Below are 22,912 nucleotides of genomic sequence, written 5' to 3' on the forward strand. Positions count from 1 at the left end.
TAATTTAGTTAATTTAATTTTATTTAATGTTTTATTTAATTTTTATTTTTTTTATTTACTTTTAATTTTTTAAGGTTTTATAATTTTTACTACTAATTCTGCCCGTCGCATGCGACGGAAGGTTCAATCAATGGCAATTTGCAGTTACTCGTTAAATTTTTAAAACAATAAACTTCTTTCATATAAACCAAGTAAATATAAAGTATGATCTGATACCTCTTCTGATCATTTTTTACTATATCCTGTATATATTTTTTTTTGATTGCACGCTATATAAATCATATCTGCTACATGTCTCATGTCGTTTTATTTGATGAGTCATATGCTAGGATTCGGCTAGTTGTTTATTTTGTACTCATCCAGAGGCATTCTTCAGGTCAATAAAGCAAATTTTACCGTATTGTATGTCTATTATCATCCATAGTGTCATGTGATATCTCGTATATCGCTATACGTTCATAAATAACAAAATGCTGTGTAACGTCCTTTTGGTAGTCGCTTTGTTTATTTTTTCTATCTGAATATATTCGTTATATCCTCACCTTCATTTGCTATGTCGCATGTTAGGATTCGGTCAGTTGTTTATTTTGTAATCAGCCAGAGGCTTTCTTTAAGTCAATAAATCAAAATTTGTCTTACAGTAAATATATTGTTATTCGTATGATATCTCCTATGTCGCTATACGTTCAATAAAATTGAAGATACTGTGCACTGCCCTTTTGGTAGCTGTCTCATTTGTTTTTTTCTTACCTTTCGCTACCTCTTCTCTTTTCCAATGATGTATCATACGTCACGATCCGCCGATCTATTCTACACTCACCACAAAACACTAAAAAACTATTTACATCATCAATACGACTTTTTATCGCAAAATAGTGTCAGCTATTCTTTCCGTACAGTTGTTTGTAAACAAACATGTTAGGTTGGGTTAATAATATAAATAACAATAAAGTGCATGTGGACATATACCTAAATGGGATGAAAAAGACCAAAGAAAGTCTATTTATTGACAAAAAAAACTAAAATACATAACAAAGTGCCTAAATTACCATATCAATTTGATACAAAGAAGCAATCATTCATTACGAAATATGTAGAAGTGATAAACACGCTTTAAATCAATTATAGGCAATATATATTAGTTTATAAATTTTCTAAAGCCTTTATTACTTTATAAACAATGTGATTTCTTTATTAAATAAATATATTTAATAAATATTTCTTTAGAAATTTAGAAACCAGTGACATATGAGGTATAATATATATTATTCGTCATTAATCATAATTTTTAGCAATAAATCAATTGGATTGTTTCAAAACGAAATATGATTGAAATGTCAAATTTATACAAATATTTTAGAATCAGAATTACCTAAGTCGATCCGGTATTTCTCGAGTTATAAAAAAGTTTTAAAAAAATTAAATGACGTCTTATGAAATCGATCTACGTACAAAACCAGCATGTACTTTCTTGCATTGCCATTGAAAACTGGATGATGATATTAAAAATGAAACACTAATTGACACAAATTGGTACAAAATTTCTTAAATCCATAAAAAATTTACAGATTCGCATTTTTATTTGACGAAATTGTAATCCAATTTTGAATAAAACAAGATAATTTTTGCAACATTGCCATTCGTCCGTTAGCTTGAATGGTAAAATTCATACGAGACAGGCCGAACGATATGCTATGTATTTATTTTTGGATGTAACTGCGTAAGTGTGAAGATAATAATTAAATATGCCGACTGTTTATACGGGTACAAATAATAAAATGGTACTTTGGGGGCAATTCAGTACAAGAAACTATCAATTTATTTATTATGGCTTTTAAAAATAGGCCAATACCTATAGACAAAACTGGATTGGCCATTATTCATCAATTTGAAAAGTTTGGCTGTACTAATGGCAAATGTAAAAAATGCTGCCATCAGATCAACCTTGCGAAAAGAAAATTTCTCAAGAACGAGAAATTAGAGAAATTCAAGTTTGTGCATTGGTTGAAGCGACGATGTGTTTAAGTAAACAACAACTCAAGAAATATTTTCTGATGATCAATTTAAACGGATGCAATTTTGTGAAATTATGATGGAGAGATGCCATGCAAATAATAATTTTTTAAAAAATATTTTGTTTACAGATGAGTCCTCCTTCACAATTCGCAAGAAACATCATCCATCCGTCGTACTTTATGGGTCTCAGGAGAATAAGCATTTGAGTGTGTCTGTGCGTAAGCAGTATCTACAAAAGTTGAATGTTTGACTGGAATTTTGGGAGAAGATATTATGGGTCCTTTTTTCATTGAAAAAAAATTAAACGCAGTCAAATATTTCCAATTACTGCAAAATCAAATTATTCCTGGACTTCAACGTCTTCAAATTAACTTCAACGAAATTTGGTCTCAACAAGACGGCTGTCCTGCACATAATGCAAAAGCCGTTAGAGACTATTTAGCGTTAATTTTTGCTGAACGTGTCATTAGTACAGAAGGTACAATAAAATGGCTTCCTCGGTCACCCGACTTAGCTCATCTAGATTTTTATTTTTGGAGGATGCTAAATACGGAATTGTACAGGCATAAGTTCGAGCGAGCCACCAACTTGGAGGAACTGAAGGAAAAGATAATCCAACTTAGCCAAAACATATCGGCAGATGGACTCAACGCCATGAGAAATGCGTTGTATAATAGATTTGGTTACTCTTCGTTACAATTTGGAGATATGTTTGAACATTTAATTACCTAAGAATTTGGTTTAGAATTTCTAATTGTTTGGAATTATTTTTAATTTAAACAGTAGTGATGGAATTATTTTTCAACATTTCAACAACATTCAAAACAACAAACACGTTGAGATCTATTTTGTCCAAAACCAAACCTAACAATGAACAAGAAAGGACAAAGAATTGCATTTATAAAATACCTTGTGAATGCGATCAGTTTTATTTAGGTGAAACATCAAGACCATTAAATGTTAGAATAAGTGAACATCAATCCTATATTAAAAATAGAGAATTTGATAGATCTCAAATCTGTAAACACGCATGGGATAATGAACATAGGGTTCAATGGAATGATTCAAATATAGTCCTAAAAGAAACGGATGGTAAAAAGAGAACAATCAAAGAAGCGGCTCTAATTATGCTAAATGAGACCAATTGTGTCGCGAATTCCTCGGCAGAATGTAGTAGGATCTGGTTACCCATATTGAAAGAGGAAGTTATTAAAAGGAAAATACCAGTATTGGTAAGTCAGTAACATATAGAGAATACATCATTTATGTTTTTTAAATAACAAACATATAAAATCGGAATTTGGTGTTTATTGAAGGTAAACTAAATGCGCGATCAAATACTTACCATGTCGGGATAGTATTATGAGGTTTTTTTCCTGGTTTTTCCCTCATAATTTACTATGGAATTACTAACAGGAGAATTTTACTGTCATCATGGCATGTATTTGTCTTTTTAAAGACGAATTACATGTTATGATCTTTTCTGACGGATATTCTCAAGTTAAAGTTGATTTCATGTAATCGAATGAACTATCTTATAAGTAAAGTCGTCCCAGGAACGCAACTCAACAATATTGGCAATATCATTTTAAAGTCGTCTACTTTAAAATGTATAAGGTATGTCTGAATTGTCAATATAGATGAGTCAGATAAAATTAAATTATTAGAAGAATTTTTCACTAAATAACAAAAAACAAAATTTGTTTAATTTACTAATGTTTGACTTTGGCGGTCCCTTTCTGATACGAGCCAATAAGCTTAAAAATGCTAAACGAACGAAAGCATATATTTGCCTATTTGTATGCTTTGCCACTAAGGCTTTGCACTTAGAATTGGTATCTGAACTTAGTACCGAGGCGTTTTTAGCCTCATTCAGACGTTTTATATCACGTCGAGGACGTTGCTCTCTTGTCTATTCTGATTGCGGAATAAATTTTGTAGGAGCAAAATCCTATTTAGAAGACATTAAGTCACATTTTGCAGAAAAAAATATAACTTATTTTCATATTAAAATTATACCAGCACCTTAATAAACGGCTCATTTACGGCTCAAACGGAGAATTTACGGCTCATTCACACGGAAACATTAGGAAAGATGAAAAAAGAAAAAGAAATACTCAACACTAAAAAGGAGAAAAAGGTGTGCTACTTTAGTCACATACTAAGAAATGAAAAATATGAGTTGATGCGATTGGTTATACAAGGAAAAGTGGAAGGAAAAAGAGAACCGGAGAGACGACGCACGTCCTGGTTGAAAAATTTAAATCAGTGGAATGAACAAACAACAATAGACCTCTTCAGCACTGCTGCAGACAGAGTAAAATGGGCAGCGATGATCGCCAATATACTTAAAAGGATGAGGCACACGAAGATTTTATTAATGTCTTCATTTTGTCTAAAGGTTAATTTAATTACTTTTAGAGGCTCTTTCGGTTCTGAATTTTAGCTTAGGGAAAGCTTCCTATATTTATATCATATTTTCTTTAGATTAGTATTATAACTATGAAATAAATGTTTTATTTAAATTTTTTTTATAAAAGGTATATAATTAAGAAGATCCTTTCGGGCTACATCACAAAAGAACGTTTTCGAATTAACTAGTTTATCATCAGTGCATTTACCAGGTGTACTTGAGTCAAGCCACTAAATATATGGGTAAAAAAACAAAGGGCACATAATTTGTTATTTGTTATACATCTTGGTTAATAAGGTGGTGTGATGTTAAAAGTGTGTGATAAGTTTTTAAAACCGAATTTTTAAAATAAGAGTCACTTTATTTCACAAAATCTGAACAAAGTAACAATTTTACCTAATATACTAATATCAGTTTTAAAACTAATATTTTTATGTTCGTTTATTTATGCGAAATCATCTTCGTCTTTGCGTTTCCGGAATAAAAATATAAATAACCATTATATTTTGAGAATACCTGTTTTGATTTTTTTTATTAATTTAGTGTATTTTGTTGCAGAGAAAGAAAAAAAAACATTTTAAAAAACAAAAAACACTTCTTAATATAACGACACCAATCGTCAGATAAAATAAGGAACCACTGAAGTTGAATATTCCAGCAACTCAAATAGTTAAGTGAAGGAAGAAACAAAAATGAATCCATTTTTAAATTTTGGTTTGCTTCATCGTATGTTTCAAGAAAACATGTTTCGAGAAAACATGTTTCGAGAAAACATGTTTCAAGACTCCAATACATTATATTCTACAGCTAGTACCGATAGTTCTGTTGATTTCGAGCGGATGGTACTACAGAAAAAGGAATATGGACCCAAGATGACAGATTTGGAATTGTTAGAAAAAACGGTGTCTATGATGAAGTCAGACGAGGATTTTTTATTGATTTTACAAAATATTTTGAATGTATGCAACGACTCTGAAAAATTTAAAGCGTAAGCATTTTTAACTTTTTTATATTCACCATTGAGTAGATCTTTTAATAAATGATACCTTCATGGAGCTTTGTGACAACAATATATTTTTCCTATTAATTTTAGAGATAATCTAGCTGTACTGAGACGTTTTGCACAATTACTAGTAGAGATTAGCAATGATAATTGCGAGAAATCATTGAAGTTTATATCTACAACATTATCTGGTAAGTTAACATTAGTACCATAAGTTTCGGTATTTTAGTCCAAATAAATTCATCAAAAATGTCTAGGGATTACCAGTATTATTGAACTTTGTTCAATAAAAATTAACACTTTTTTTAAATAAATACCATTCGATGATTAAAACTTAATCTTTAGAAATCAAGGTATGCCAAAATTAATCTGTCAATTGCACTGCTTTATTAAGGCAAGACGGCGCCTTAAGTTCGTACGATTAATTGCTAATATATATTAGAGTGCCCGTCGCCAAAAAAGTTGTATGATAAATACTCTCTCTAAACTTTGAGTATCGCTTCATTAGGCCGATAAATCGATTTGGCTCAATAAAAGAGATGACGACATAAGGTTACCTTCGACATGGAGACCTCTCATAAAGAAAATATTCGCTTCACTAACCAGTCGGTAAACCTACTGTCGGAAAAGTTCGCGCCACCCTCCGCGCCAATTACCACGCTAACTCCTACGCCAATTTCCACGCTAAACCCCACGCCAACCTCGACCTAAACTACGTCACCATCGACGGCATAAATAAACCGTCCTCTGTTCCCAGTTGCAGTAATGCATTGGTTATTGATCAGTGTAGTAGTGTCTGGGGGTTCGGGAGACTGAGTCCTCGGAAGTCATGAAGAAAACATCAAAGAGGATGTCGAAAATTCGGCGCAATAATAATCGACGCAGTTCAACCCGGAAGACTATTGAGTTTAATATTAATTCTTGTAATAGTATTCTTCGAATAGTAACTTCGAAAATATTTCGGAACATTTTATTCGCCTCTACGGGGAGGAATTTTACTAATTCACTAAATCATATAGCAATCTGCTGCTAGTTAAAAATCGTCTTCTTTGTGATTTAACATTCCTTAAAGCCTGCCGAAGCCATAAAGTCATTCCCAAATTGCATACAACTGCCCTACACAACCCTCGGCCAAGTACTTGGAAAAAACTCTTGCCGAAAATACTTTATCTTTCGTCAAAAATTCTTTTCATTTTATCGAACTCTTTAAACAATACCCTATCTCACCGCCAGACATTCTAGTAAGTTACTATATCGTTTCACTCTTTACAAACATTCCTATAGACGAAAGTGTAAACATTCTGAAAACTAAATAAAGTATCCAGCAAGACCACTTATCTCTCATTAAACATTGTATGTCTAACACTTATTTCATCTTCCAAAATCAATTCTACAGACAAATAAATGGTGCTTAAATGGACTCCCCACTCCAGTAATTGCAAATATATTTATAGAAGACTTCGAGACCTGAGCACTATCCACATCATGGCTACGATATGTTGACGATACATTCGTCATTTGGCCACACGGTAGGGATGCTTTGGTGTCTTTTTAAGACCATCTGAATGGTATACATCCTAGTGTCCAGTTCACAATAAATAAAGGTGGAAACTGATTCATCCCTACCGTTTCTCGACGTTATCATAAAGAAAAACCAATCCAAAGGTTTTCATCACTCTGTTTATCGAACAGTTTATCTGTTTATCGAACCCACCCATACCAGTAGTTACTTGCATGTCAACTCTCATCATTCACCGTTACAAATTATTTCAGTCATCAATACCCTTGTCTTCAGATCAATACGCCTTTGCGGTTATGCAAGTAGACCCGCTGAGCTCTCTAGTTCCAAAACGGTTACCGCGAAAATCACATCAATATAGCATCCACAGACATCAATCTCCCACTCAATTTGAACCTAAATACTCAGATCCTCATCATCCGAAAGCTTTTCTTCTTTACATCAAAGGTGTCATTGACAAAATCGACAAAATTCTTAAATCAAGAGGAATAAAGACAATATTTGCCCCCCAACAAAAACTTTCATCTCTTTTCCTATCAATCAAAGACAACAGTCCAAATGAACAGCACGGAATTTATGAAATTATGAAATTCCTTGTGCAGGCTGCCCCCGATCTTATATATATATATATATATATATATATATATATATATATATATATATATATATATACATAGGCCAAATGAAATAAGAAATAAAAAGACAAAACAGGATTTTGTCAACAATTTCAGCTCTAGATCAACACGATCTTCATATAGATCATAAAATTAATTTTGAAAACTCCAGAACCATATCCCCCATCCGCTTCTATAAACCAAGAATTATCTGACAAGCCATAGAAATTGAAAAACGGTAAAATCGTCTCAACAAAAGAGATGACGGCATACGGTTACCTTCGACATGAAGACCTCTCATAAAGAACATATCGTCCGCTTCACCTGGCAATCAAAATCCTACTGTCAGAAATGGTCACGCCAATCCCTACGCTATCCTTTATCCAAACCACGTCACCATCAACGGTATAAATGAAGCGTGCGCTGTTCTCAGTAGCAGTAATACATTGATTATTGACCAGTGTAGTAGGGTCGGGGGGCTTGGAAGACTGATACCTCGGAAGCCATGAAGAAGACAAAAGATTATGTCGAAAGCTCGGCGCAATGATTAAAGGTTTAATTGTACTAACCGCGGAAATCTTTCGAATATATATATATATATATATATATATATATATATATATATATATATATATATATATATATATATATATGTTTTGGATGGGTTGGAGTCAATAATAGGGCTATTGGTTAACTATTTTTTTATTCTCGAGCTCAAAATTTTTTATAATTTTGAAAATTTTTTTCAGAGAAACATTTGTTAGATAAAAACATTTTTGTATTAAATATTTTGAACATGTAAGCAGTGATTTTTACTTACCAAACTAATTTTTATTTGGTAAGTTAACAAAAATTGTTTTTTCTTTTTAGTTCAACCTTGTAAGTATTTTGTCTTTTTTAGCTCTTAATAATAATTGTAAACACAATTGAAAGCTCGAGAATAAAAAAATAGTTAACCAATAGCCCTATTATTGACTCCAACCCATCCAAAACAGTTATATATTTGTTCCAAACGAGTCACAAGTACTTCTTTTTTCTTATATATATATATATATATATATATATATATATATATAAATTAAAGAACACTCGAAGAGTGGTGGGTTTTTCGGTCAAAGTGGAGAAATAAAAGACAAAGAAGGTGACTACTTCATCTATTTATTGAAGACGTTTCGCTTTCTACTCAGAAAGCATCATCAGTTTATCTAAAAAGAACAATATGAAAAATCAAACATCCATAGAAAAGTTATTACGTGTGTGGTACCTTAAAAAGACATATAGCAGTCAATGATATTAAATGTGTGAAAAAGCTTACGATAATAGACATTTTGAGATCACGTTGTATAAACAATTAAGGCTGTTTTAGCAGTTCAAGTACACTGCGATTTGAAATGGGCGTATCACTTACTTTTCTACACTGCTTACGCGAGACCATCTTTACTCAGTGCCGCCGGCCAACGGGTAGTTTAATGACAACAAATACATTATTCTCCATTCAAATTAGTTTTAACACGAACTAATTGACCGTACGTTCATGAGATTTGACGTCACGAAGGCGATAACGATGAAACTAAGCGCCGATGATGAGTAACACGTTTCACTATTAGATTGCAGTATTTTTTAGCAATTTTCTTTAAAGTTGGAACACGCTTTTCTCGATTATTACTGGACACAGAAAGGTGAAACAAAAATCAACGATTACAGAAAAAAAAACTCTTTCGAGTGATGGGCGTAAAAAGTTTGGTTATAATAGAACGTTAAACAGTATATTCCAATTTTTCAACAGCAGTTTCAAAAAAATAAAAAAAGTAAAACCATCAGTTTAAAGGCAACCTAATTTCGAATAACGTGTCCAAATTTCGAGACATTTTGTCGGTAAATAACAGAGAAAACACTGTCCCTAGGTTTTGGTGCACCGATAAAACAGCCTTAATTGAAACTAGGTACAGTTTACAAATTAACAAACTTAGCACAGCAAAAGAACATGTCATAATCATACATGTATATAAAAAAAAAATTGTAAAAAACTTAAGTAAAAAACATTAATATTAATATGTAGAGAACTAGAAAGATCATGAGATGCAGTTCCAACAGTATATTATCAGTTAAATTTGCCTTGCTGTTCTGTCATATTTTGACCTCAAGCCCACTATCTTTTCATGTTGTTAGCGTGGGTGATACATCTGTTACTTCATTTACCTGCGGCACCTAGTAAGCTAAAGACTGGTAACTTCATTTTATAGGCCGGTTACAGATAATTGAGAAATTTAAAGAGATAGACCAATTTGTGTACGAATGATACCGAACAAAATATATCCATGTGCTTAGATCAAATGACATCTGTTTTAATAGTTCCTCTTTAATATTTTGCCTTGTTACAGGTAAGTATTCAGAAAAACGCAAAAATAATAATTACTGTAAAATATAATTTTATTAGGTACAATTATAAATATATTATATTTAAATAATTATACCTGTTAGGTCTATTTAATCAAAATAATGTTTTTATCTTTAATTACAATAATGCTTTTATTTACGCTACTGCTAAAATTTGACGATGTAAGCCCCTTTTTATACCTATCAATAAAGGTTTATGAGTTTATGACTCCTCTTACTCGATTGTCGGGTTTTTGTCACAGCCCTTCTCTGTTGACCAAGGTTTTTAAATTTCTACGAAATTCTTAACGACCGATAACAAAACTGATGTGGCTTTCGGTATTGTTATACATATAAAAAAAATTATAATTTTTAGTTTAAACTCTGTAAAGAGAGCACGCATTTATTAGTGACGATTTCGCTATCGGAAAATATTAAGTAAAAATGTGGCGTCCATGGGAGAATAGTTCATTAGAAATTGTTGAGAATAATGAAGTAGAAATTGTTGTAGAAAATGAGGAAATTCTACCACCATATAGTCTTGAAAATGTTGCTGGACCAAGTAGTGGAAGTATTAAAAAGCCAGAAAAAAACATTTATCGAAAGCCGCTAAAGAAATTGTGTTAAATGTGTTTAATGGATTATGTGAAGAATTGGAACGGCACGCGAGTGATTTAAAAACTGCGGCTTTAACAAAAGTTTCATGTGCTACTGTATATCGAATTATAAAGGAGGGCATTAAAAATAGACAAAAAAGGAGCGACTTTGGACGACATCGATCTATTGAGCAACATCTTTTAGGTCCCATTTCAGAAACCATTTATAATATGTTTGCAGGTAATATTATACCCACACTTAACCAAATTTTAGCTGAATTAAAATCTAAAAATATTACTAATTGTTGTAAATCAACTTTAAGAAAATTTTTACTATCAAATGGTTTTAAATATAAAACAATCAATAAACGACATACTATAATGGAAAGTGCCCGTTTAATAAAATGGCGTAATGAATATTTGGAAAAGATAACCGAGTACAGAAATAGCGGAGAAAAATTTATTACTTAGATGAAACGTGGTTTGACACTAACGAAACGATTGGAAAAGGTTGGAGTAATGACAATGTGTACCTTGGCACCAACGTAAATGCAAAATGGGAACAGGCCACAGAAATTAAGGCGAGAATAGAACGAGCTAGAGCAGCATTTAGCAATATGAAAAAGCTCCTCATAAGCAGGGATTTGTCTCTTCCCCTAAAACTACGTCTAGTTAAATGCTACATTTTTCCGATCTTACTGTATGGTGTGGAGGCCTGGACGCTGACGGAGACGCTCACGAGAAAACTAGAAGCATTCGAAATGTGGGTGTACCGACGCATTCTTCGTATATCCTGGACCGAACATGTCACCAACACAGAGGTAATCCAAAGAATCGGAAAGGAGAAAGAAATCGTGAATACAATTAAACAAAGAAAGCTTGAATATCTAGGCCACATATTGAGACACGATAAGTACCGTCTACTGCAATTGATTGTCCAGGGAAAAATAGACAGTAAGCGAGGGCCAGGCAGGAGAAGACACTCGTGGCTCCAAAATCTGAGGAAGTGGTTCGGGCTCACATCGGTCGAACTATTCAGAAGCGCCGCAAATAAGATCAGAATTGCCATGTTAATAGCCAACGTTCGCAACGGACAGGGCACTTGAAGAAAAAAAAAAAGAAAATGACAATGTAAAGTGCAAAGTTAATGTACCAGCTTCCAGGGGCAAACGAATATGCATTTTACATTGTGGAGGGGAAGACGGTTGGGTAACCGATGGCTTACTATTAAGTGCAAAAGACATTAAAGACAGTTGTTTGGACTATCATCAAGATATTACGGGTGAACTTTTCGAATCGTGGTTTAAAAATAACTTATTACCAAATTTAGCAGACAACAGTGTTATTGTTTTAGATAATGCATCATATCATTCTAGACAATTTAAAAAAATTCCGAATAAATACTCTAGAAAGGATGAATTGCAAGATTTTTTATTATCACAAGATTTATATTTTGAAGATTGGTACACTAAAGACCAATTAGTAGAGGTACTTAATACAAAATTATTTGTAAAGGAATATATTATTGATGATGCAGCAAGTAAAAATGGACATACAACTTTAAGACTACCACCGTATTACTGCGTTTTAAATCCAATAGAGTTGTTATGGTCTCAACTGAAATATAATGTGAGACAAAAAAATGTAAGTCCAAAATGTTACAACACTGTCGTGAAACTAATAGATTCTGAATTTAAAAATATCTCTGAGGATAACTGGAAGAACGCAATAGAGCACGTAAAAAATATCGAAAAAGAATATCTTAAAAACATTCCTGTTTTAAATAAAATTATTATCAATGTGGAGAACAGTGATTCAGAGGAAGAAAGTGACGAAGTGTAATACCAAGACAACTTTCTCTCAATACTGAGCTTACCCGGAATATTTTCTTACATAATCAGATGTAGGGATTATCGACATATGTTCAACACCAAACTACTGCTTCAATTTTTTAAGAAAAACGTGGCCTTATTATGAAAACTTCACTTATTGTTGCAATATATATCTTTGAAAATCAGTTCTTAGGAGAAAATAATAATGTAAGTAAGTGTTGACTAGATAAACTTTTAATTTTTACTTCAAGGTTTTATAAATTATTTAAATATATATTTTTTATCTTTAAGTTCCTACCGTTCGCTCAATTATTAATTAGTTTTTGTATACAAACCAATTATTGTTTGACCATTTTATAGAAAATGCATTGTAGAAATATGATTAAAGTAATTTATTCTGAAGCTCTTTTCTTGTGGCATTTTAAATTAGTTACTATTTAAATGGGAATAAGCCACAATTAAAAGTTAATGTTTGTATTTTGAGAACGATTTCCGAAGTGGAAATTGAAACGTCAATAAACGTATTTTAACCTTTAATTGTGGCTTATCCCCATTTAAATAGTAATTAAAGTAATTTAAACTTACACAAAATCATCAATACATAAAATTAAGCTTTGTTTATAACAATACAAATTTATAGAACCAATTTCTTATAAAATATACCATATTATAATTCATTTAGGTCGGTACTACCCTGTTCTTCACTGTTCATAGTGCTGCTTATCGCATTTTTCTCAAATAAATATAACCGACCTATACTTTTAAATATTATATTTCAATCTTAATCTATTCAATAATGTTACCTAAAGTCAAAATAAATTTAACTTTTCTTGATTTGATTGAGGTTTTTGTCGACGATCAGAGTCGGTAGCAACTAAACCTTCGTTTAAGGATGCTTCGATTTCTCGAGATTCTATTAAAAGTTCCTTAAAGTTTTGAAATTTATTTCTTGGTAGCCTTTTTCGTAATTTGCGTAGCAGTAAGCCATAAACAACCATATCCAACTGAACTTCTTTAGTTAGGGTATAAGGTAATTGTGCAAGCAAAGCTCGAATATAGTAAAACTAATAATATAGTAAGTATCTAACCTAATACATTTACCATCTTAAGACACACTTTGACCTTTGACCGTGTTAATGGCGTACTACTACTGGTAGATAAATTTAACGACTTCGTAAGGACTCTTTTAGTCTAGTGATACAGTTTTGAGAGTTCAGTTCTTTATTCTTAAGCATTCAGTTAAAATATGCCTATTTTGTCAAAAAGCGACTATCTGGCTCTTTTGAGTGTCAACGATATTAATGCTCTTTCGCCAGAGGATACGGCAAAGGATTACGAAGAGTCACCAAGAGAATGGTATGTATCATTTAATCTTAAACGAGAGTGACTTTGCTCTTCTAGTATATGCTTCTAACGTAAAATGGTATTCTATTTGTCGATGTCATTTAGTAGCAGATTGTTGTACGTTGAGCTATTTGGACGTTACAAGCTTAGTACCGTTTTTTCAATATCTTTGCGTTTTATTTTTATCTTAACATATTCTTTACCACCTCCCCTTTCCATCGATACCTTGCACGTTGTTGAACGTTGAGCCGTTTGGACGTTTCAAGCTTAGTGCCGTTTTGGCATTGTCCTTGTGTTTGCTTGTCACAGACCCTATCGATCACTATTGATTTTGCTGATCGATAATATCGGTCTTTTCATCTTTCAGTGGTTCTATTACACATATTTTTTGTGTTTTGTCAAAGCAGTCATTGGTACTATTTTAGGGGTACAATCTAGCGGACAATAATTATATGCATATTTAGGTAATTGTTATTTCCTAATTTCATTTAAAAGTACAGATGATAAAGTTAATTGTTTTTGTTTATTAGTCTCGTGGTTAGATCGAAAACCGCAATTCCTGAAAGAATATTGTCATAATCATCATCATCATTTGGCTCTACAACTCTATGTGAGTCTTTCCGCGTTTACTATTTTTCTCTATTGTTGTCTGTCCTGAGTAGCTATTTCCCATTGCTGTATTCCCATTTTGCGTAGATCACTGGCTACCCCATCTCTTTCTTGGACGACCAACTGACCTTCTGCCATCGGGCCTTTCCCAGAATGTGGCGTTTAGGAGTCTTTCGTCACTCGATCTTAGTACGTAGCCCGCCCATCTTATTCGGTTTGCTTTAATGTAGCGTACTATATTTTCATCTCCATAAACTGTCTGGAGTTCATCATTGTGTCTTCTTCTCCATTCTCCTGTTGTCTCTTCCCTGCAAGGCCCATAGATAGTCCGCGGTATCTTTCTTTCCAGTACCAGTAATTTTGTCGTTTCCCACTGGTTCAGAGTCCATGTCTCGCTTCCAACGTTATTGTGGGACAAATTATTGTTTTATATACTCTTATTTTTGCTTGTATTGAGAGTATTTTTGATTTAGATTGAAAGAATATTGTGTGATCCATTATTTGTTCATAATCCCAGCCTAGAAAATTCGCCAAAATAGTACACATATTTATGTGTTTTTTTAAGTTATCGGTTTTTTGTTATCAATGCATGGGCTGGAAGCACTTGGTTGTACAGTTTTCAAATCAGTATGTAAGTGTTCAGTCATCAAAATTAGACGTCGTATCGTTAAGAAACTATATTGTTACACACCGCTAGTATTCTGTGATATTTAACAGTACAAACGGCGTGTGACACTACAGTGACAGAGTGTGTAGCATCTGCAACATACATCCACTCTTAGTGTGTCTACTGTTTCTGTGTTATTTTCTGAGAACACTGGGGTCGATGTGTTCTGTACATAGACAATATTCAAGCTTCTGCAGCCGTAGTGTGAGTGTTTTCGCAGAGTTTAGTGTTTAATCAGACAAGTAATGATTATCATTGCTTGTTTTTACATAAAACGCATGCTGTATTCTGTTTTTCGTTATATATTTGCTTATTTCTTTTGCAGGTATTTATTTGTGACTGTATTTTAAATATTTTTATTATATTTCAGCATTTTTTTTCACTTTAGATTTTGCTTCTTTTCCTTGCAGGTATTTATTTTTGACAATAATTTACATGTAGTTTTTATTATTTATTTTTTTTTTAGCATATTATCCCTGTATATTTGTTTATTTCTTTGGAGGTCTTTATTTGCGACAGCAGTTTACATAAGTTTATTGTATTTGAGCATATTTCACAGATTTTCGTTCGGTTGTCTCATTTTTTCTTAGCAGTATTTTGGTAGATATTTCTGTGTTTTCATTGTATTTCGACGACTTATGCACTAATTTCTTTTGCCGTCGGATGGTGACAAGTAATTTTTGTTTATGTATAACACCTTTTGTCCTTTTTGATGTTTTTTATTGCTACAATTACATGTTAAATGTGATTGCTTTTTCCATTTTTTTTACATTTTGTGTGTATGTTTTTTGATGCCTTTAATGTATTTTTCACGGTATTTCGTTGACTTTATGTATTATTTCTTTTTACGGCTGCTAGGAATAATTATTTTTAATGTTTTATTTTATTGTTATTGTGTTTAGGCGGCTTTGCCCTTTGTTTTTTTTGTTAGACGGTATTTTTGCCGTGAGGTTGTAACCCTTCTTGTTTTACATATTAGCACCTCTTCTGTTTTAAGATATGTTTGTTTGTTATATATACAGTGATGAGTGTCTTACCACCGGGCTTTTTAACGTAAGAGATAGAAAACACAGTTACCTTGTGAAATAAAAAGCGATGAAACTCGTAGAGGTGAGAAATAATCGAAGAAACATATAATTTACATTACATTATCACTAGCGATAGTCTCACACCTTTAGACGTAAGCTTCGAGCTAAATCACCTCGGTCATAATTATTATGAGTAATGTCGAATGTGTGACGTATTTCCATTTTTTTAATTTCGCATAAAGTAAAAACTGATTGACCACAATAAAGCAAAAATGTGAATAAAATAATTTAATTAATAGTGATTATTTAATCTAAAGTTTTAAATTATTAACCAAGAATAATTTCTACTATGATTTGAGGAGTTTCATACACTCTTGTGACAGAATAATTATAAATCCTTCGTGGATTAGTGGTAAGAATTCGACGTTGCGACACAGACATCGCAGACGATTAGAGTTCAGAACCCACATGTGATTTTCTTTTTTTTTTTTAATAATTTGAAATTATGCAAAGATCGCTTTGCTTTTAATCATTAAACATTTATGTCAGTCGTTACTAGTATTAGAAGTGTTTAAAGTTAAAACAAAAAAACCTTATTGACAAAACAGTATCGTCGTACTTTCGAAAATAAAGTAAAAATTCTTCAAAATTAAAAGAACTTTTAAAGAATGTTTAAATAAGTAAATTTTCTACAAAAATAAAAAATATTGTAAATAAACGTATTTACAATATGTTCAAATAAACCTTCATTAGCAGCAGAACAATAACCCAAACTGTCACTAAAGAATTATAAAAGTCTGATGGATCAGAGTTCAAGGCACGATGTTCTCATCGTTATATCTCTCATATAGTTTGGACTTGATATATCCCCAAATAAAAAAATCACCAGGTGCAAGATCGTAGGCCAAAAAATATATCCGTGGCCACTAATCAATCGATTAGGAAAAGTCGCACTGAGATATTCACTGATGATGCGAGAATTATGTGCAGGACAACCATCGTGTTGAAACCATATGGAATCGAAAGTTATTGGTAAATTACGAAGGGCTAGGACAATTTCATTTTGCAGAATTTCCAAGTATTTCCGTCCAGTCAACATACCGTCTATAAAAAATGGACCAATGACATGATTCCCTATTATGCCTCGCCAAACATTTACTTTTCGAAGACACTGGGTACGAGCGACATAAATCTGACGAGGATTTCCGCGAAACCAATACCTAGCATTGATTGAATTGTGACGGCCATGCAATGAAAACGTACATTCATCGGTGAACAAAACGTTCTCTAAAAAATGTTCATCTTGATGTGACATTTTCATTGCAGTTTGACAAAATTCTAAACGTCTATATTGATCCCCAGGGAATTGTTCGTTGGATTTATGAAGTTTATAGGGACGGTATCGATGTCTTTAAAAAATTTCACCTACTCTAAATCTTGGAATTCCATATTGTTCTCCGAGACGAGATGTTGATTGAGTAGGATTTTTCTCAATACTTGTACAAATCAAAGTGTCCCTTAGTTCCAAATCTGGATTTACCTCCCTTCGTCTGCGAACTCCTCTTGGAGCGAACACGGATCCATAAGTAAAAAAATTACGTATAATAGACTGAATTGTTGATCGTGATGGAGCCGGCCTATTTGGAAACATATTTACAAATTGTTGTCTAATCATGTTGTCTGATAATCCATTCACATACCAGACAACAATTTGCACTTTTTCCTCGACCGTTAAAATCCTTTTCACGAATTGTTTTTTCAATAAAAAGTTTCTGTTTACCGTAAATAACACTTCTCGGTGTGTTATTATTTGATAACTTGAAGGCTTGATGATTTGGTTAGCTATAAAGCAGGTAGCTGTTGGCGCGCATCCATTCCAATGTCGTCAATTGTTTTGAAAATAATTACCTGTACAGAGGAATTGATATTAACACTGCGAATTTAGTGATGGACTTGACATTAAACACTCTTCAATGGATTATTTTCCATTCACAACTGAAGACTGTAAAACTGGAATTGAATTTGAAATATTTTGTATTTCTATTTTATAACATTGGAATAAGAATAAATTGTAAATAATGAGTTTTTCGAAAACGTGTTACCTAATATGTAGACTTCGGCAAATATGCAAATAAAAATGTAGAAAATATGCGCATAAATATGCACGTGTTTACCCGAAAATATGCAAATATTTTACAAAATATGCATACAAATAAATAAAAAAATTGTAAAATAGTAACAATTTTATTTAAAAAAAAAGTGTACATAACTAAATATTTCCTACTATTCATTAAGATTTACATTTATTTTAAGTAACTACATCATTTTTAAGTATGAATAAACTTATTTAGAATTATGGTAACAATAAATGACCAAGTGGTGTTCAAAATTTTCTAACAAAAACTTGTGGCTTCTGTCTGAGTACATATATTTATATATGGAAAAACTTCGTTCAACATCAACTGATGTAACGGGAGCATTTTTCAAACTAACCAAAACATTTGGTTCTAAATTAATTGTTTCCGAAATATTTCCAGCTAGAACACTGACTACTTCAGAAAGAATATGGTAACCTTTATTTTTTTCCATAGTAGCTTCAAATTTTTTTAAAATATCTTTTCCAATATTACCTCTAACGTTCCGACAACATGACGCAAATTCTTTTATTAATGCTGTACTTTCGAACAATGACAGTTTTGGTGATTCTAACTGAGTAATTGTTTTTTGAACAAAACTAAAATTTGATTTTATCAATGAAAGTTCTTGTTGAAGCAAGTTACTCTGAAAAGTTTGTTTAGAATCCAAAAGAGATTGGGAACTTTCATCTGTTAACGTATCAATTATGTTCTTTATTTTAACAAAATGATCTGCATAAAAATTAGCTGCTTCTAACCATGTTCCCCATCGCGTTAAAATAGGTTGTGGTGGAAGAGGAATGTTAGGTAGCATTTCTTTATAAAGTTGAATTCTTATAGGAGATTTAAGAAATACTTTTTTGACACTGGATATCATGGTATTTATAAGAGGAAACTTTTTTTGTATTTCCTCTGCAACTCTGTTTAATCCATGCGCTACACAAGTAACATGTATTAAATCTGGGAAAAATATTTTTAAATTTTGTCCTGCTTTCACCATATAAGGAGCGGCATCCGATAAAATAAGCAGTAATTTATTAGAAGGAATAGTTGTCGGAAGAAAAAAAGTTGCTAATGTTTCTTGTATAAAACGCGAAATTGTTAAAGCATTTGTTTTCTCAAGTTGCTGGCATGAAATAAGATGAGATTTTGGTAAGGTATCTTCTTTAAGAACACCAATCAATAAATGAGCAATATACTTTCCTGAGAAATCAGTGGTTTCGTCTACAGATATGTAAAAATAATTATCTGCAATTTCTTCCTTAATATTAATTAACACCGACGAGTATAGCCCGTTCACATTATTTCTTCTTAGAGACCGATCACTTGGAACATTAAGTTTGCAATATTTTTTTAGAAACGAACTAAAATTTACATTTGCTAATTTTGAAAGCGGTATGTTTGCAGACACTAATGCGCAACACAAGTCTTCATTAAAAGTTTCTTGCTCATCTAATTTTTTTGAAGTAGATTGGAAACATTTAGCCATTGAAGTTTGATGTTTTCCTCCTATTTTTCCTTTTTTTGCAATGTGTGAAGCAGTTCTCACATGTTGGTCTATCTGAAATTTCTTCTCACATGCTATCTATAAATAAAAATAAAAACCTTTATTTTAACTCAACCTTTAAAATATAAAAATATACAAGGTGTTTTTGGTTAATCAAATAACTGGTTTGGAAAAAAAACACTCGCTAAGTGTTTTAAATGCAGTATTAATCCACAAATTAGTTTTTGTTACTAACCATTAGTACATCATATAACTTATTTTAAAATTCAACAAAAGTTTTTTTTTGGTTAATTCAATTACAATAAAAATAATTGTGTTTTAGAATAGCTGACTTCATAAAAAAAAGTAAAGGTGAAAAATTTTTCTAAATACACACCATTGTATTGTACCATGGACAATTTTTTCTCACTAAAGGAAGCTATTTTTCATTTAAAAACAACCTACGAGTACTAAATTTCAAGTAAATACGTTTATTGGTTTTAAAGTTATTGTTGTTATTAACTAAAAGAATTTAATTTTTTTTAATTTTAACACCCTGTATCTCGAAAAGTAAATAAGTTTGACAGTCATTAACTATATCGTTTTGTTCAATTTTTCGAGAAGTATCTACAGTCAAACGTTGTAAGTGTCATTTGGAAACACCCTGTATGTATGAAATATTAGATATTTAATAGAAAATATTAGATACTTACAATTTTGCCACAGACTGAACAGTAGATTTTTCCCATATCCATAGACAGCTCTTTATAAGGTTTAATCCAAGTTGAAGCACTGGTTGTTTTAGGCATTATAAAATCACAATCTTCCTTTTTGTTACGCACAACGAGTGTTTACGCTTTGAATATCAAAACAAAAATGATTTACAAATCTGAGCATCAAATTAGAAATGTTTAGGTACCTAATTCAATAAACTGGGAGATTTTGGAAAATCCCTAAATTAGGAACAAAACTATTAGCCGTTTACCTGCTGTTAAGATACAATAAATTGTAGATAGATTTGGGGATTAGATCATAAAATGCAAATGAGCGAACCCTTAGCGATTATCCAATAACTGAATGCCTCAGTGACCGAGACTTTCTAAGAATGTTGAGGGCTACTTAAATTGATCTTCTTTGAAATTGTAAATGTTTTGTACCTGTAGAGATTACGTACTTAGATCATTTCTTGATTAAAATGACTACAAAATTTTATACAAGAATTGAAATAAATTGGTATGTTTAAAAATTTTCAAATACAGTATAAAAATCTGAATTTTTATGCACTTTATGCAAACTTTTATACAAATATGCCAAAATATGAAATATTTGCATAAAATATGCACAATATGCAAAATATGCAATATGCATATTTGCCGAAGTCTACTAATATGTATCATATTTTCTATTATTTTTAATTGAGTAAAACAAAAATTTTACCCTTGGTGTGAATTGAACCCCAGTCTTCTTGTCAATAGACAACGTCTCTAACTATTACTCCAATTTTACATACAATAATTGCTTTCGGACAAAACATACACCTACCTTTAGTTTAGTCAAATATTTCAGTTGAGTTATTTTTATTATTAAATAAACTTAAAGATTTATAATTTAAAATCGCTACTAATTAATGTTTTTTACTATAATATATCCTAATATATTTAATCATTTATTCTAACATCAGAAATTATTAAAATAAAATATTTTTGAGGTCATCCGTATAATTATGACTGAAGTCAAACAGACACGTCTAATACTAACCTTATCTCGTACTATCTCACAACTTAATCTGTCTTCTATCCTTTCCGCTATTTTGCCGGGTGGTAAGACACTTATCACTGTATATTTTTCGTTTATTTCTTTGTAGGTATTTATTTTTTAATTGTAGTTTACATAGTTTTATTGTATTTTAACATATTTCACAGAAGTTCCGTCTTTTTGTCTCGTTTTTCCAAAGATTACATCTATCGGATATGTACTCAGCTATTTGTAAACGTTTTTTGATGTTCTTTGCTATTTGTCGATAATTGTCTGTCTCATGTCTCATTTTTAGCATAATTCAGTATGTTTCATTGTATTAACTGTATTTTATTACCTTTCCGACGGATAGGTGTTTATTACTGTTTTGTATGTTATCATGCGACCTGCTTTGATCATTATTTCCTATTAGTCGATTGGTGCTTATTACTTTTTGCGCGTCACCTCTTATAAGTTTGATGTTTTTTTAATGTATTTTTCATTGTATGTCGACTGCTTTGATCATTAGTTTCTATCCATCGATAAGTGTTTTATTACTTCATTGCATGTCGATTTCATTTGAACATTATTTGCTATCCGTCAATACGTGTTTATTACTTTTTTTTTACTTGTACACATTAGTACCTCTCTTCTGTTATGTTTTTCGTTATTTTTTTTTTCTTCTTCTTTCTTTGTAGGGTGTTTTTTTTTGACTGTAGTTTACATAGTTTATTATATTTTACCATTTTTCATGCTATATTTTGTTTTATTTATTCTTTGCAGGTATTTATTTTGACAGTATTTAACATAGTTTTGTTGTATTTGAGCATATTTCACAAATTTTTGTTAGGTTGTCTCTCGTTTTTTTTTGCAAATATTACGCCTGTCTGGGGATGTACTCGCTACGTTTTTAATATTCTTTGTTGTTAATTTACAGGTTCAGGACTCGTTTGCATAATTGAGTATGTTTTTTAACCGTATTTTCTTTGATGTGTACTGCTTGTGAATATTATTTTCTTTACGGCTGTATGTGTTTATTACTTTTTGCGTGTTGCCTTTCATGATTTTTATTGTTTTTTAAAGTATTTTTATTGCGTGTTGCCTCTCATGATTTTCGATGTTTTTTAATGTTTGCATGTAGACTGCTTTGGTCATTATTTTCTATATCCGATTAGCAGCAACAAAGATCTGATATAGTGCCGTTTTGACAATGTCTTTGTCTTTTGTTTTTTGTGTTTACGTATTAGATATCGCTCCTCTTTCAGTTAACGTGTTACACGTAGTAATCTGATTAATAACAACAGAGATTTGCTGTTGTGCCGTTTTGGCAATTTTTATGCATTTGTGTTTTGTTAACATATTCGTTCTCACCACTCATTTCCATCGATATCTTGCACGTTGTTGTACGTTAAGCCGTTTGGACGTTTCAAGCTTAGTGTTCTTTTGGCAATGTCTTTACGTTTGATTTTTATCTCAACATATTTGTTCTCACCTCCCCTTTTTATCGATATCTTGCATGTTGTCGTACGTTAAGTTGTTT

General features: G+C 31.7%; 1 protein-coding gene across 5 annotated transcripts in view; it reads left to right on the forward strand.

Annotated features, from left to right (window-relative positions):
- The window catches only part of LOC140450957 (ephrin type-A receptor 4a-like), a 132,279-nt gene that overhangs the window by 32,821 nt on the left and 76,546 nt on the right, over positions 1 to 22,912 (forward strand). For all 5 annotated transcript variants that reach the window (XR_011952025.1, XM_072544669.1, XM_072544660.1 and 2 more), the window contains exons 2-3: positions 4,988 to 5,417; positions 5,523 to 5,623. Coding sequence is in view for 4 of the 5 variants with exons in the window: in XM_072544669.1 (XP_072400770.1) it covers positions 5,122 to 5,417; positions 5,523 to 5,623 (397 nt within the window). In the remaining variant the exon portion in view is untranslated. The remainder of the gene's footprint in view (positions 1 to 4,987; positions 5,418 to 5,522; positions 5,624 to 22,912) is intronic.

This window comes from Diabrotica undecimpunctata, chromosome 1 (genome assembly GCF_040954645.1).
Source record: "Diabrotica undecimpunctata isolate CICGRU chromosome 1, icDiaUnde3, whole genome shotgun sequence".
Lineage (NCBI taxonomy): Eukaryota > Metazoa > Arthropoda > Insecta > Coleoptera > Chrysomelidae > Diabrotica > Diabrotica undecimpunctata.